This window comes from Ambystoma mexicanum, chromosome 2p, assembly GCF_040938575.1.
Source record: "Ambystoma mexicanum isolate Mex_15411 chromosome 2p, UKY_AmexF1_1, whole genome shotgun sequence".
Classification (NCBI taxonomy): domain Eukaryota; kingdom Metazoa; phylum Chordata; class Amphibia; order Caudata; family Ambystomatidae; genus Ambystoma; species Ambystoma mexicanum.
Genome location: NC_090923.1, coordinates 190,025,664 through 190,039,769, shown reverse-complemented (window position 1 = coordinate 190,039,769; position 14,106 = coordinate 190,025,664). Strand labels below are relative to the sequence as shown.

General features: G+C 47.9%; 1 protein-coding gene across 3 annotated transcripts in view; it reads right to left on the bottom strand.

The window, feature by feature from the left end:
• RAD18 (RAD18 E3 ubiquitin protein ligase) overlaps positions 1 to 14,106 on the bottom strand; it is a 1,168,890-nt gene that overhangs the window by 357,860 nt on the left and 796,924 nt on the right. For all 3 annotated transcript variants that reach the window (XM_069643474.1, XM_069643473.1, XM_069643475.1), the window contains one exon: positions 6,249 to 6,368. In XM_069643474.1, the coding sequence (XP_069499575.1) occupies positions 6,249 to 6,368 (120 nt within the window). The remainder of the gene's footprint in view (positions 1 to 6,248; positions 6,369 to 14,106) is intronic.

Here is a 14,106-nt window from a genome sequence, read left to right as displayed (position 1 = left end):
AGTGACAGGATCCCCGTGAGGACCCCTCTGTGGTTGCAATCTGCTCTTGTGTCTCCTCCAGGGCGACCACCCATTATCTCAGGCGGTGCGGTCCCCTTTTTACTTTCATGGTTGCAGGTGATTATATGTGCATGACTGTCCGCTGCCCTAAAAGCCTCAAGTCCGCCTTCTACTTCCCAGGATACCAACACCTTTGCTCTGTGGGTCTGCGCCCTGACCTACCTCTGGGCCGTGGTTTCACCCTCTGGACACGGGTTTCAACAGTTCTACGGGTGCCCCCCTCTGAATCCATCCTCGGTTCTCCCTGCGTCGTGTTGCGCTCCCCTGGGGGCTCTTACCTCCTGGCGCCATGTGAGTGCGTGTTAGCAGCTTCCGCTGCAGTATTCACTCTTTTGCTCCTGGTGTCTCAGCTCTACAGTGGGGGTGGGGGGCTGCCCCCCTGTACCTTCTATATTGCTTTGCTGGTTCAGGACACCTATCGGGCCTTCTTGGCCCCTCACCAGGGTTTCCTCTCTCCTTCCCTGAGGGTGTGCTCGCATCCAGGTCCTGAGTGCGTCCTGGCATGGGGTCCGGGCCTAGCCCTCCCATGCCACCGAGTTATGGCACCCTAACCAAATTTCTCCTCTGCGGCCCTGTCTGGGGGCATCCCACTGCCGTTTATATCAACCTTTCCTTCTCGTGTACCAGTCTATGTCACCTCATGTGTTCCACGTGGCACACTCTGCCTAGTTTCGTGCAGGGTGGTGTCCCCGAATTACTTCTGGGCCGTGGTTTCACCCTCTGGGCCCGGGTTTCAACAATTCTAGGGGTCTCCCCCTCCGATTCCCTCCTCTGTTCTCCCCGTGTCGTAGTGTACTCCCCTGGGGGCTCTCACCTCCTGGCGCCACGTGGGTGCATATTGCCGGCTTCCACAGCGGTACTGACTCTGCTTTTCCTGGTGTCCCTCAGCTCACTGGTCCCGGTGGCTCATCCTCTGCTGGGTCGTGTACAATCCGAGGCGGTCGCTCCTCTCTTTGCTGGTCTCCGGTCTCTGGGGGCTCTGCGGGTGCTCCTCCACCGGTTCTCCTATCTGCTTCAGTGCGATGAGTCACCTACTTTCAGCCCCTCTTCCTGTCGCTGGAGTCTCTGGTCCTTTGCAACACCACCGGCCGGGGGTTCGCCCGGGCCAGCCTGTGCCCCTCCCAAAGCTCTGTTCACTTCACTGTTTGTCTGTTTCCCACTTTCACTTGCCGGGATCACTTCTCTGCATCCTTGCCATCTCCCGCTAGTTTCCTGTGGGGCTCCAAGCGGCCGTCCGCGGGGAGGCTGCAAATTACACTATCTGCTGCAGGGGGTCCTGGTCATCAATCTGACCCCTTCCTCAACCTGCTCACCACTCTTGGACTTCGGTGATGGATGGGAGGGTGCCACGACTCTCCGTACCTCCTCACGTGCAGACCAGCCCTCCTCCCTGTTACTAGTCTCCGGGACCTCACTGGCTCCTGCTGATTGCTGTTCCCCTCGCAGCAAGGGCCTTCCATAGCCTACGACCCCTCCTGGTTTGTCAGTGCCCCAGGCAGATGCTGGACAGCCTTGTACTCCACCGGGAGGAGTACCAATTTCGCAGGCCCAATGGCTCGAGAGAGAGTTGGTTCCTCACCCGACCCTTCTGGTCCACGCCCCCTAGCGGTCTCCTGCCTCGTAACTTTTGGCATAGTGTAGAGGGGGCCCAGGATTGCTTTATGAATTCTGCAGCTGGCCCCGAAATGCCTTGCAAACTCCATCTGCTGCCAATACCCTGCCCGCGATCAGAGGAAGTTGGTCGGTCCTCGTCAGAGGATGCTAGTTCCCTTACAGATCATCCAAGAGATCCTCTCAGAGAGAGGACTCACAGGATATCCTTGGAATGTTCCATCAAAACTGGAACCCACGCTTGCGATTTCCATTTCAGGGCTCTCACTACCACCTCTGCCTTTTCCCTCCTGACTTTTGCCAGACCTCTCAGTAGCATCATGAAGTGGGGAAAAGCGTAGTGTACTGCGCCCGACCATGCTTGCAGAAAAGCATCCGCCCCTTGGGCCTGTGTCCAGCCCCCAAATGAAAAATCTCGGTAACTGTTTGTTCAATCTGGAGGCGAATAGGTCGATGTCCAGGAGTCCGCAGAGGGCTGCCATCTGTGCAAACACCTTCCTGTGCAGCATCGAATCGCTAGAGTTATGCCAATAGCGAGAATTCCAATCTGCTACTGTGTTCTGGGTGCCCGGAAGGTAGTCTGACTGTCACAGAGATCTCGCGATCGAGACAATAGTGCCAGAAGTCCTTGGTTAGTTCCACTAGCATGCACAATCGCGTTCCTCCTAAGTGATTGATGTATACAGAAATGTTTTCCATCTGGAGTAGGATACAAACCTCTGCTCTGTCATTGGTAAAAGCTTTTATTGCATAAGAGCCTGCAAGCAGCTCCGGGCAATTGATGTGAAGGGGTAGAACCTCTTGGGACCATCTCCCTCACATCTCCAGGTGGCTGCACCTTGCTCTCCAGTCTGCTGTTTATGATCAGCTCTGGGATGTCCCTGAATATGGCTTACCCATTAGAGGCTTCCATGATCTGAAGCCCCCATTCTAGCTCTGACCTCCCCTCAGGGTCTAAAGGGACTAGTTGATGGTATCCCAGACCCCCTTACAGGTACTGTATTTTTAGTCTCTGCAGGGCTCTGTAGCGGAGGGGCTCCGGAAAGATGGCCTGGACAGAGTCTGCTAGAAGCCCAACATTCCTTGTTAGGGCTCGAAGAGATATCATATATTTTGCTAGTGTTGCTCTGAGCTCCTTCTTTATCACTCAGTTCTTGGGGCCTTCGTGGTGTTTACTATGAAACCTAGAAACTCTAGGCGTTGTTTGATAATGAGCTTTGATTCTCCTGATTTATCAGGAAACCTAGGGAAGAGAGAAGCTGGGACGCTCACCGAGTCTGTTCGATAAGGGCTTGATTGTCGTCCGCTAGTATCAGAAGGTCATCTAGGTTGACGACCATCCGGATCCCTATCTCGCTCATGACTGCCACCACTGACCTCCTGATCTTTGTGAAGGCCCACTGCACTGAGGCCAGTCCGACTATTCGCCCGTTCCCTAGGAAGCCTAGTTACTTGCAGTGTTCACCGACGATGGGAATCGTCAGGTAGGCATCTTTTAGGTCTAACCTCACCAACCAATCCACTTTGTGGAGGATGTCCCGGAGGAGGTGCACCCCTTCCATTTTTAAGGGCCTTCTAGACCAGTAACCCGTTCAATTCCTTTAGGTTTATAACTGGTCTCACGTTCTCCTTCCTGTGAACCAGGAACATGTCGCTTATGAAGACATCTGTCGCATTGCTGCATTCTATAGCGCTTTTTAAGAATAACAGTTTCCTGCCCCAATGGGGGGTAGGTTATCGCTTTTTTCATCTGTTGCTGTGCTTGGGTGGCGGTAGCAACTGTGGCTTCTGCGCTCGCGTGGAGGTAAGAACGCGTCTTGTTGCCGGGATTCCCAGTAGTGCACTGTCGAGTTTGGAGGTCTTCTCTGTGAGTGGAAGTGACTGGACACACAACCTCTGTTGCAGCCGGTCCCGGCAAACCCTCTCGAGGGATGGAGGCTTGGTCCTTCATGTGAGCTGTGTATGTGCCCACAAACCTCCCCATCTCTTTCACAAAGGTTTCACCAAATAGCAGCCCTTGGACAGTCTCTCCTGCCTCTTAGGATGCTAAATCCTCCATTTTGGAATCTATTTTCAATAGAAGGCTCTTCTAGGAGGACAGCGCGCAATTTGCATTTCCTAGGAGGCACACAGCTCTTTGTGCCCAGTTGGCTAGGACATCTGTGTCTACGAATCTCCGGTATCTCTGGCTCTCTCTGCCAAGTCCATGATCTTAGCTATGGGTTTGGCTAAGTTCAGGACTTCACCCAGCAGCCCTTCCAGGCTCGGCCCATGCCCTTTCTCAGATCTCTGGTGGCTTTGGAGATGAACGTGGTCATCTTTGCGTCTAATTCTGGGGGCTCTGCCACTTTGCTGGGCGGCTCTGGCTTAGGACATTGTGAGCGCATTCACAGTCTCACTTCCTTTTCAATGGGCTTGCGTAGCTTTGAGCCATATACAAGGTCACTCTGGGTGATGGACGCCAGCTGTTTGATCTTAGATGCATTATTGACTCTGGGTCAAACATATCCATCAATTCTTCCTTGTGCTCTTCTAAATGCTTCTCCTTGCGTTTTCCTTTCCAGCGCTCTCACTTTTGGGAAGCTTTAGAGTCAGAATCTCTGCACTCTGACTAGGAGTCATCATCCACTGTGGTTTGCACCCCGGGGGAAGAGGGTAGGAGGCTTGGCACGGTCAGTAAGAAAGCGTCTTTCCGCTTCACGAAAGCGTTGACAGCCTCAGGAATCGTTCTCTTACCCTCCTTGTCATGACCCTGGGCAGTCGGTGAGCCTTTTCATTTTACGAGTCTGTTCTCTCCCCTTATCTATTGCTTTGTTAGCAGGCTGTTCAGAGGACTTGCTGGTGGTAGCTTTTTTTTCTTGAGGCCATCCTCAATGAGATACTCCAGGGCTCTAGCCTATCTTGGAGGGGCCTTACCCCTTGTGATACTGCAACGATCAAAGAATCTCCTAAGACTCTATTAAAACTAAGAGTTAGGTCTGATTCATATTCTGAAACACTTGTTCTTGGCTTCCCACACTCCTTCATCGGATATCATTAAATGGGTGCCTGTGTGTCTGAACAGGGCAGGCCGAGTGGCAGGTCCTCTGGGAAGTACGGAGAGGTAGGCCTGTGGTAGGATGTGGCACTGCTGGCCTTGTATGCTATGAGGACCTACTTGCAGGTCCTTCAGGCTGGTAGATCACAGCCCTGTTAATAATGAGGGCTTTGACGGTGTGGGGTACCTTCCGGAGCTCCTGCAGCTATACGGTGCAATTTGTATGAGAGCACACTCTCTTTATGTTCCTTTCGTGTGTATAGACGTGCAACAGGCAGGCAATTTCCTTCACGGCATACACAGATTAGAGGAAGGCACCTACTGTGTGCCGTGTCCTCGTGTGCTGGCACCTCTGCGCATGCGTGCATGTCCTGTCAACGCTCTTGGCACTCACGGCTGAGCAAAAAAGCTAAAGCCCAAATCAATAATCTGTTTAAAAACAATTCGTACTCTGAAGCACAGCCGGAGCCCTAGAGTGAGTTTGATACTCATGGGGCCGGCTGCGCTTCCGTGACACGTTGTCTCCATGGCATGCTGCCCGCCCTTGCTGTGAGCGAGGGGCTACACGCCTGTAAACAATGGGGAGAAAGCTTGCCTATGAAGGCGAAAGGTGGTGGAGCGTTTGCCTGTGTAGGCTAAACAGTCGCGTTCCAGTAATGCACCGCTCACATTCGCTGAGCAAAGTGCTATACCATCAAACAAATCATTCAAGTATAGTTGTTAAGGCTGTTAAAACTGTATAAATAAATAAGCTGTGTTAAACGCTCTACAATTTATCATTTAACATTCTATTAAAGGAGAAACATGAGCATGCTACTTAACTCTGGGAAGAGCAGAAAAAGAAGAGGAAAGGACCTAGGGAGGAAGTGCCTCATTGGACTGAATATGGACATGTGGACTACCAGAGACACTGGGGTTCATGGGGAAAAAGTATGAACGTGTTTTTCTGTTTTCAGTTATAAAAAGAAAAAACATTTTATAAAAAAGAAAAGTTTGAAGATTTAAATTTGCTGTAGGGAATAACAAAGAGTAATCACAATGCTTGCCCCTGGTCTTTACATAGAGTTATGCAACCACCAGTGTCACCCAATTAGGTACAGACAGGCTAAATATCTCACTCTGAATAGAGTTCATCAATTCCCTTGCAGAAAAAGTATACCAAAACGGCATATAGACTACTGGCGGAAGGGACCAGACCACATTTGCATGGGAAAATGCTCCTATACAAATGCAGTCCACACCACAGAATTAAGGGAGCTCTGCAAGTAATTCTACAACGGACAGAATAACTATTGACCAGATATAAAATTAACTGACTACCTCTCGGTATGAATTATAAATATTACATAGGTGTGATACAAGTAACCAATAAATGAATAATATATTAGAAATAACAGCATTTGCGTGCAATATTGCTTGATTACAAAGAGTTGTAGCAGGTAGGCAGACATGTTCTCGCTGCAGGCTCTGCATCAGAACAGAGAACACATTATCTTACCCCATGCCCTTTCCTTGTTCAATAAGAACATTTAGCCCTTACCTAATCTTGTTGGAATTTGTTTTGAGTCTTCGTCCTCTTTTAATTCAATTTTCACAGCCTTTTTCCGTCTGTTTTTCACTTGATCAACCAGAAACTGAAACTCATTTTTGTGTTTTTGGCCTGAAAAAAACATAAGACAATATAAACAGATCTCTCCACAAGAATGCATATAAAGTGGCTTTATTATTTGACTTGGCTTTTACTTTTATGAAGATTACCTGTCGTTTAACATATAGAACATGAAGGTGCACATTTTCAAGTACATTAAACTACATTCAACATTAATAGCAACATAAAACTAAGATACTTCACAAACACTTTTTTGATAACTTGACAAAACTGCATAGAGTGGCATAATTTTTAACAGACAGTCGTCTCTAAAATTCTGTGCACGAATTTGAAAGGCTCATACACACCGTGGCCTTGACAGACATAAATATGCTTATTTTTAATCTACGTTAAGTGATGGTGGGTAACTATTGCTGCATCTTCATTAAAACATGCACCTTTTATTTAAGCGTATCTTTTTGCACGATTTCTTTTTCAGTATCATAATAGTCCACATTTACGTTAGGCAAAAGTTCTCCACAACAAGCCAATTCTCTACCCTTTTAAAACATGATGCCTACGACTACGGATTCTAGTTTAGCTTCTATTGCCATGGAAACTGATCTCCAGCTCCTCTTTTCCCTGCTTGCTTACTTATAACAATACCAATTTATTACAACAACTTGTCTGTGTGCGCAGACATGGGTTTGAATACACCGTTTGTATTCACCAATTTGCTTTGCAGATAAGGATGGGCTGTTACACTTATTTATTTATTTTAATTTTCGTACCGCCCTACCTGCCCGTGGGCCTCAGAGCGCAAAGATGGCAATCTCCGAACATACCTATCTGCTGTGCAGGTCTGAACCAGGCTTTCGTCTGAACTGCTGGCCAGTTCAGACCCTCCCTATGAGAATGCTGGGTGATGTTGAGCACTGCAGCCTGATGTATATCAAACTCTTGACAGCATTAGGGTAAATATCACTGCTGGGCATTTTACATTTATTAAATCTCTGATAACTTTCGCTTGAGGTACTAGGTCGCCACGTGTATTCTCCATTACACTGCTGGTTTCTTGTTCCAAGGTTGCTGGACCTTAAATTTGTGCCTACGGGGCACCTTATGTCTAATATCGTATGTTTGCGCCAATGAGATACGCATTCAGACTAGGTAACTATACTACAAATATAAGACAGAATTGTCTGGGTGCATTATACAAAATTATTAATCTTTTCATACATTGGTTATACATATCAATGTATACATTCAAGTTCATTGCAAGGTAAAGGACACATCTTATTATTTCAATATAAACAGTAAATCGCATTTTAACATTAAGGTGACTGTGCATATACAAAACAGAAGTGCCCATCTTTACCCCCGGGCATGAAATGCACTAAGACGAGAAAGAATGTTCTTGTTTCGGTGACAGAGAAACAGGATCTTGCTCAAAAGACATTTCTCCTTCTCTTTCACTTATTTCATCAGCTACTGTATTTGCAGTGGTAGACAAACGACTGCAATGAATTACTGCTATGGCAGTGGCAACAGTATTTAGGTAACAGGAAGCATTTAGGTACAGGCAGGCCATGATCACATGCAAGGATAATCCCACTGTCACAGGGTCCAACCCTTGAAAAACTGAACTACAACAAAATGGGAGATACTGACATGGTAAACCTCTGCAACATATTAGAGAAAATCCTCAGCTGCTAGGCCCTTTGCCTCTGGAGGAGGAGGATCCATTATTTGGCCGCTGAATCCCAAGGCCTTCTAACCCACAGGGGATTTGAAATGCTTCTTAACCACTTACTTGGCAACGTGGTGGTTATCTATATTTTGTGCAAGCCTTATTTGTTGCATAGAACGTACATGCCAACGTTCTTGCACGACCCATAATAATTGCAGGGTCTGCATTTGAACAGTATATCACTACTGAACTTGAATGGTAAGGAATGATGGGTATTTGAGGTAGGTTCAGCAAAGCATTTTCGTCAATCGCTAGTTCTAATTAGGGTTTGAATCTAAATTTCAATGGAGAGCAAAGGGAGACGCATTGGCTTGTAATTTTTCAGCCCACACATCTGTGTGATTAGTGGAAGCATCCCCCCCGCTTCCCCTCCAAGACCAATGCTAGCGACTGGAAATGAAAGGATTGTCCGCTTCTAATTTCCCAGTTCATACCAGAACTTATGTAGCTCATGTTGGGCACTAACTTTTAAAGGAATGTTCGCTCCCCTCACTTTTGGCAATTAATCATCAGTACATTTACTCCACACCTCATAGCAATGTATTAGAAGAACAAGTTACTTACCAACTGGTAACGTTCTTTCAATTGTATGTCCGTCCAACATATTCCTCATCTTAGATGTATTCCATCCAGCTTTGCTGCTCTTCGGAATTTTTTTCGGCAGAGGGCCGTGCGCCGATGTCGTTGAGTCGATGGTCACTCGAAGGCCTCCGTTGAGGGTGACGTCATCGGGTGTATAGGTAGCACGAGTGGCGCCCGTTGGCCTCAGTTCTGTTTTTCCCCTTTTTAACTTTGTACTGTGTAGATTGTGCCGGCAGACAGGTATGAGCCTTGCGAGATTTGAGATGGCAATAACCCGGAAAAATCTACAGAGGGGTAGGCTTGGAGGGCGATGAGGAATACGTTGGAGGAACATCCAATCGAAAGAACGTTAACAGTTGGTAAGTAACTTGTTCTTAGAGTGGATTGTGTCCTCCAACTTATTCCTCATCTTAGACAGAATCCCAAAGCAGTGTGGACAATTCCTCTGGAGGAGGGGGTAGATTATTTGATACTCTTAGATGGCTGAGTATAGTACTGCTTTTCCAAAAGCTAGCTCCCTAGACTGGGAAGCATCCAGGTTATAGAATTTTGAGAAGGTGTGTAGCGAAGACCAAGTTGCTGCTTCGCAAATGGATCTTATTGGAACACCTCTTTGAAGGGCCGTGGAGGAGGCAATGCCTCTGGTGGAATGAGCCCTTAACCCTTCCGGAGGGTCTTTTTGAGCTAGTCCGTAGCATTCTGAAATGCAAAGCACAATCCAGCGTGAAATTGTCTGTTTTGTCACCGATTGACCCAGTTTCCTTCCTGTGTAACCTATAAACAGCTGGTTGTCCACTGTAATAAACAGCTGGTTGTCCACTCTAAGTCTGGAAAGTCTAGAGATGTAAAAGCTTAAAGCTCTTTTCGGATCCAACCTGTGTAATTTTTCCTCCTCCTTCGAAGGATGGGATGGAGGATAGAATGCGGGTAAGACAATTTTCTGACTTCAATGAAAATCAGATATTACTTTCGGTAGAAATTATGGTTTTACCCTCAACACAACTCTGTCCTTATGGAACACAGTATAGGGGCGCCCAGAAGACAGTGCCTGCAATTCGCTCACTCTTCTTGCTGATGTTAGAGCAACCCAGAAGGCTGTTTTCCACGTTACTAATCTTAATGGACACATGTACATAGGCTCAAAAGGAGCACACATTAAGAATTTTAGGACTAAATTTAGATCCCAGATCGGTACTTGAAATGGGTGAGGAGGAAACACATTAGTGAGTCCTTTTAAGAATTGTATTATCAAAGGAATTTTGAGGTAGGAGCATTCTTCCGATGAGCGCTTGAAAATGGAAAGCGCCGCAAGGTAACCTTTTATTGTTCCGATATTCAGACCTCTATGTGCTAGGGTCAGAAGGAAAGATAATACTTCCAGAATAGAACATAGAAAAGGATCGACATTCTTTTCTCTGCACCAGTTGCTAAACTTTTTCCAACGGCAACGGTATAGAGACATTGTTGCTGGCCTACTTGCCGAAAGCAACACCTCCATAACGTCATCTGGAAGGTTCCAATCCCTGTATCTCAGCCTTTCAGATACCAAGCATGAAGGTTGAGCATTTTGACCTCTGGATGGAGAACCTGACCCTCCATTTGAGAGAGAAGGTTCTCTCTCTGAGGAATACGTACTGGAGGACAGATGGACATGTCTAGAAGGTCCGGGTACCACGTTCTCCTGGTCCAATCCGGGGCAATTAGGATCATGCGGCTCCAAAACCTTCTCAGCCTCCTGATGACCTGAGGAATGACGGGAATCGGAGGGAACGCGTACAATAGTGGGAAATTCCACTCCACCACGAACGCGTCTCCCAGGGCTCCTCTTGGGGGAAATTCCCTTGAGCAATACCTTTTGCATTTTTCGGTTGATTCCGGTTGCAAACAGGTCTACTTGAGGGGTTCACCAAAGGGCGAAGATGTCTTGAATGACTTCCTGAGCCAGTTCCCATTCGTGGGATACCATGCTCTGCCTGCTCAGAGCATCTGCCGTCATATTCTCTTCCACGGCTAGATGAATTGCTGTTAAAGAGATTCCTTCCTGAATCGCCCAATACCAGAGCTGCATTGCCTCTCTGCACAGGAGTAGTGACCCCACACCTCCTCTTTTGTTTAGGTAGTGCAAGGCCACTGTGTTGTCCGTCATTATGAGGACATTCTTTCCCCTGACAGATAGCAGGAAGGCCTTCAGCGCTAGTCTGATTGTCCTCAGCTCTGAAAGGTTGATATGTAGTTTGGAATCCGACGGAGACCAACGACCGTTGATTGTCAAATCGTTGCCATGAGCTCCCCACCCCAGCAGTGAGGCGTCCGTCACTACTGTGATTTCCAGCCATGGTTGCCAAAAAGATTCTCCTTTTAGGATGTTCTCTGTACAGGTCCACCATAGAAGGTCTTGTCTGACATTGTTCGGAATCGGAAGAAGATCCGTCATTTGACCTGAGAATTGGGACCACTGAGTCTTTAGGGCCCATTGAAGGGATCTCATCCTCAAGCGTGCCTCTGGCACCAGAAAGATGCAGGATGCCATGAGGCCGAGCAGCCTTAAAAAGTCGTAAGCCTGGAGATTTTGGGCATTTTGGAATTTGGAAACCATCTGAAGAATGTCTTGAGCCCTCGACTTGGGAGGCAAACTCTTTCCCAAGGACGTGTCTAATACAGCTCCTATGTACTGAAGCTGTTGGGAAGGTATCATCTGCGACTTCTTGAAATTGAGTGTGAAGCCCAGTTTGTGGAGGAAGTGGCAGGTGACTTTCAGATGATCCATTGCTTGCTCGGCAGAATGCGCTCTGATCAACCAATCGTCCAGGTAGAGGTAGACATGAATCCCCCCTCTCCTGAGGTGCGATGCCACCACTACCATTAACTTGGTGAAGACCCTCGGGTGGAGGTCAACCTGAAAGGCAGGACTCGAAACTGATAATGTGAGTCGCCAACTACGAACCTCAGGTACTTTGTGTTTGATATGAATCGGCACATGAAAATAAGCATCCTGGAGGTCCAATGACACCAACCAGTCCTGAACTTGAAGGGCCTGAAGGATCTGAAAAAGGGTAACCATCTTGAACTTGTCCTTTCGAAGGAACTTGTTCAAGTTTCTTAAGTCCAAGATGGGTCTCAGTCCTCAGTCCTTTTTGAGGATCAAAAAATACGGGGAGTACCATCCCTTGTTCCTCTTCGCTGCAGGTACTGGCTCTATAGCACCTTTCTCCAGCAGGGTTAAAACTTCCTGCTGTAGGAGCGGGTTTGAAGACTTCAACGGGTGTCTCCCTGGTGGATTGCTTTGAGGTTGCGTTAGAAAAGGAAGGCAGTAACCTTGGGCTATTATTTCTAGAGCCCAAACATCTGAAGTAATGGCTCGCCGTTCTTGCAGATGCTGTGACAGCCTGCCCCCTACAGGTGTTTTGTGATGCAAGTCCTCAAAGCGGTTTTGTGGCGGATGTTGCAGCCGCTGATGGCAGAGAGGATGCAGCTGTAGCTGGTTTAGCTCATTTTCCTCGTCCACCACGAGTGGCCTTTTTCTGGCCCCTTTGACTGGCCATTCCTCTCGCCTTTCCATATGAGGTGTAGTAACGATGGGATCGTCCCCTCCATGACTGTCCTTGCGCACGAAAAAGGCTGAGGTTGCTCCTAAAGATTTGGCAGCTGCTTTTGAGGTCTGCAACCTCTTAAGGCTCTTGTCAGCATGTTCAGAAAGCGGTTCTGTATGTCCGGTGCGAAACTCGACTTCCGTAACCACGCAAATTTGCGCATTACCGTGCTAATGCCCATGGACCTGCTTACACTATCTGCAGTGTCCAATCCAGATTGAAGGGATTCCTGCATGGCTTCCTTTCCATCTCTAACGATGGCTAGGAACCCTTCCCTTTCTTCTTCCGGTATGTGCTCCGCCGCCATTGCAATGCACTCCCAAAGAGTGTACGAAAATTTTGCCAAGGCACATGTGGAGTTGGCAGATTTTAATGCCATGCTCCCGGCTGAAAATACCTTCTGTGCCCAGCCATCCACACGTTTATCGTCCCTGTCTGGAGGGATAGACCGGTATGCAAGTTTGTTAGAAGCTGTGGCTGCTTGTATGACCAGACTGTCGGGAGTTGGGTGTTTGGGCAGATAGCCGGGGTCGCTACTGGCCGGGTGGTATTTTGAGGTGAGGGATTTATTTACCGGAGGAATAGAATCCGGAGTTTCCCAATTCTTGGCCACCCTATTTTGTAGGGCTACATGAAAGAGTAGTACTGGTTCTTCGGTGGGACCATGGTCCAATATATCTTAAATCATCCTGGATGAATTGGGCTGATGGTTTAGCCCATCCTAAGTAATCTACTACCTTTGTCATTAATTGATGGTATGATGGACTGGCATGCTCTCCTGGTTCTGGTCTGCCAAAGTCGTTTTCAGGAGATGTGTCAATGCCGCTTGCATTGTGTAATGATTCCACCAAGTCCCTCATTCTGCTTTCTTCTGAAATCAAGCATTCAGGGACATTTGGGGTGCCATATTCCAGGCCAAAAGGTACATTCTCCTCATCAGATCTCTCCTGTTCCTCAAAAATTGAGGTCAGGGATTTGAAAAACTCCTTTCTGGGGAGAGGCTTGAAAACCTTTTCTGGGAGAGGAGGAGGAAGTCTAGTACCTGGCTGAGGACAATACAGGTTTTGTAACCTTATCCTTTTTTTTCTGGCTTCCCTGGCTTGGCTGGAGCCTTTGGCGCTGAGGGTTTCGGCATCGACGACACTGTGGTCGTCGACAGGGTCTGCTTCGAGGGAGTCGAGGCGACCTTCGAAGATTTTCCCTTCGAGGTATGATGGGTCTCGGACGGCGTCGATGATTTCGAGCGGTCGACTCGACTCGAGCGTTTTTCACTCGGCGTCCTGGAAGGTTCCCTATCCTTCCTTTTTCGATCACCCGGGCTGGCTTCCAAAGAAGGCGCGGACTGAGGTTTCGCTTTTTTAAACACCTCCATCATTTTGACCCTGAATGCTTCCCACTCTTCGGTAGACTAATGTTTCGTGGGGCATTTCATCTTTTTTGGAGACTCGTCTGATGACGAGGTGGAGGGAGACATGTGGTGTCGTTTCTTCAATCTTTTTGACAAAGACGACTAGCGATGGGAATCGCTACGGGACCTCGATCGATGCCTTTCGCGTCGAGGAGAATTCTCTTCACGGGATCTCGACTCGACGCTAGAGGTTTTTCAATCGGTTTTTCGACCTAACTGTAGCTTTCCTCTCCTCTCTCGCAAGGCCTTCCCTATCATCGCCTGACACTTCGTGCAGGCCTCCATGTCGTGGCCTTCTCCGAGGCACCACAAACACTCTCGATGCGGGTCCGTGATCGACATTTTTGACCCGCACGATCTGCACTTTTTGAATCCCGATTTCAGGGTCGTGGTCGGCGTCGATGACGAGGACATATTTCGTTATTATATATCTTCTCAGAGAAATCGAATCGCGCCAAATGTCTGAAGCAACGTATACTG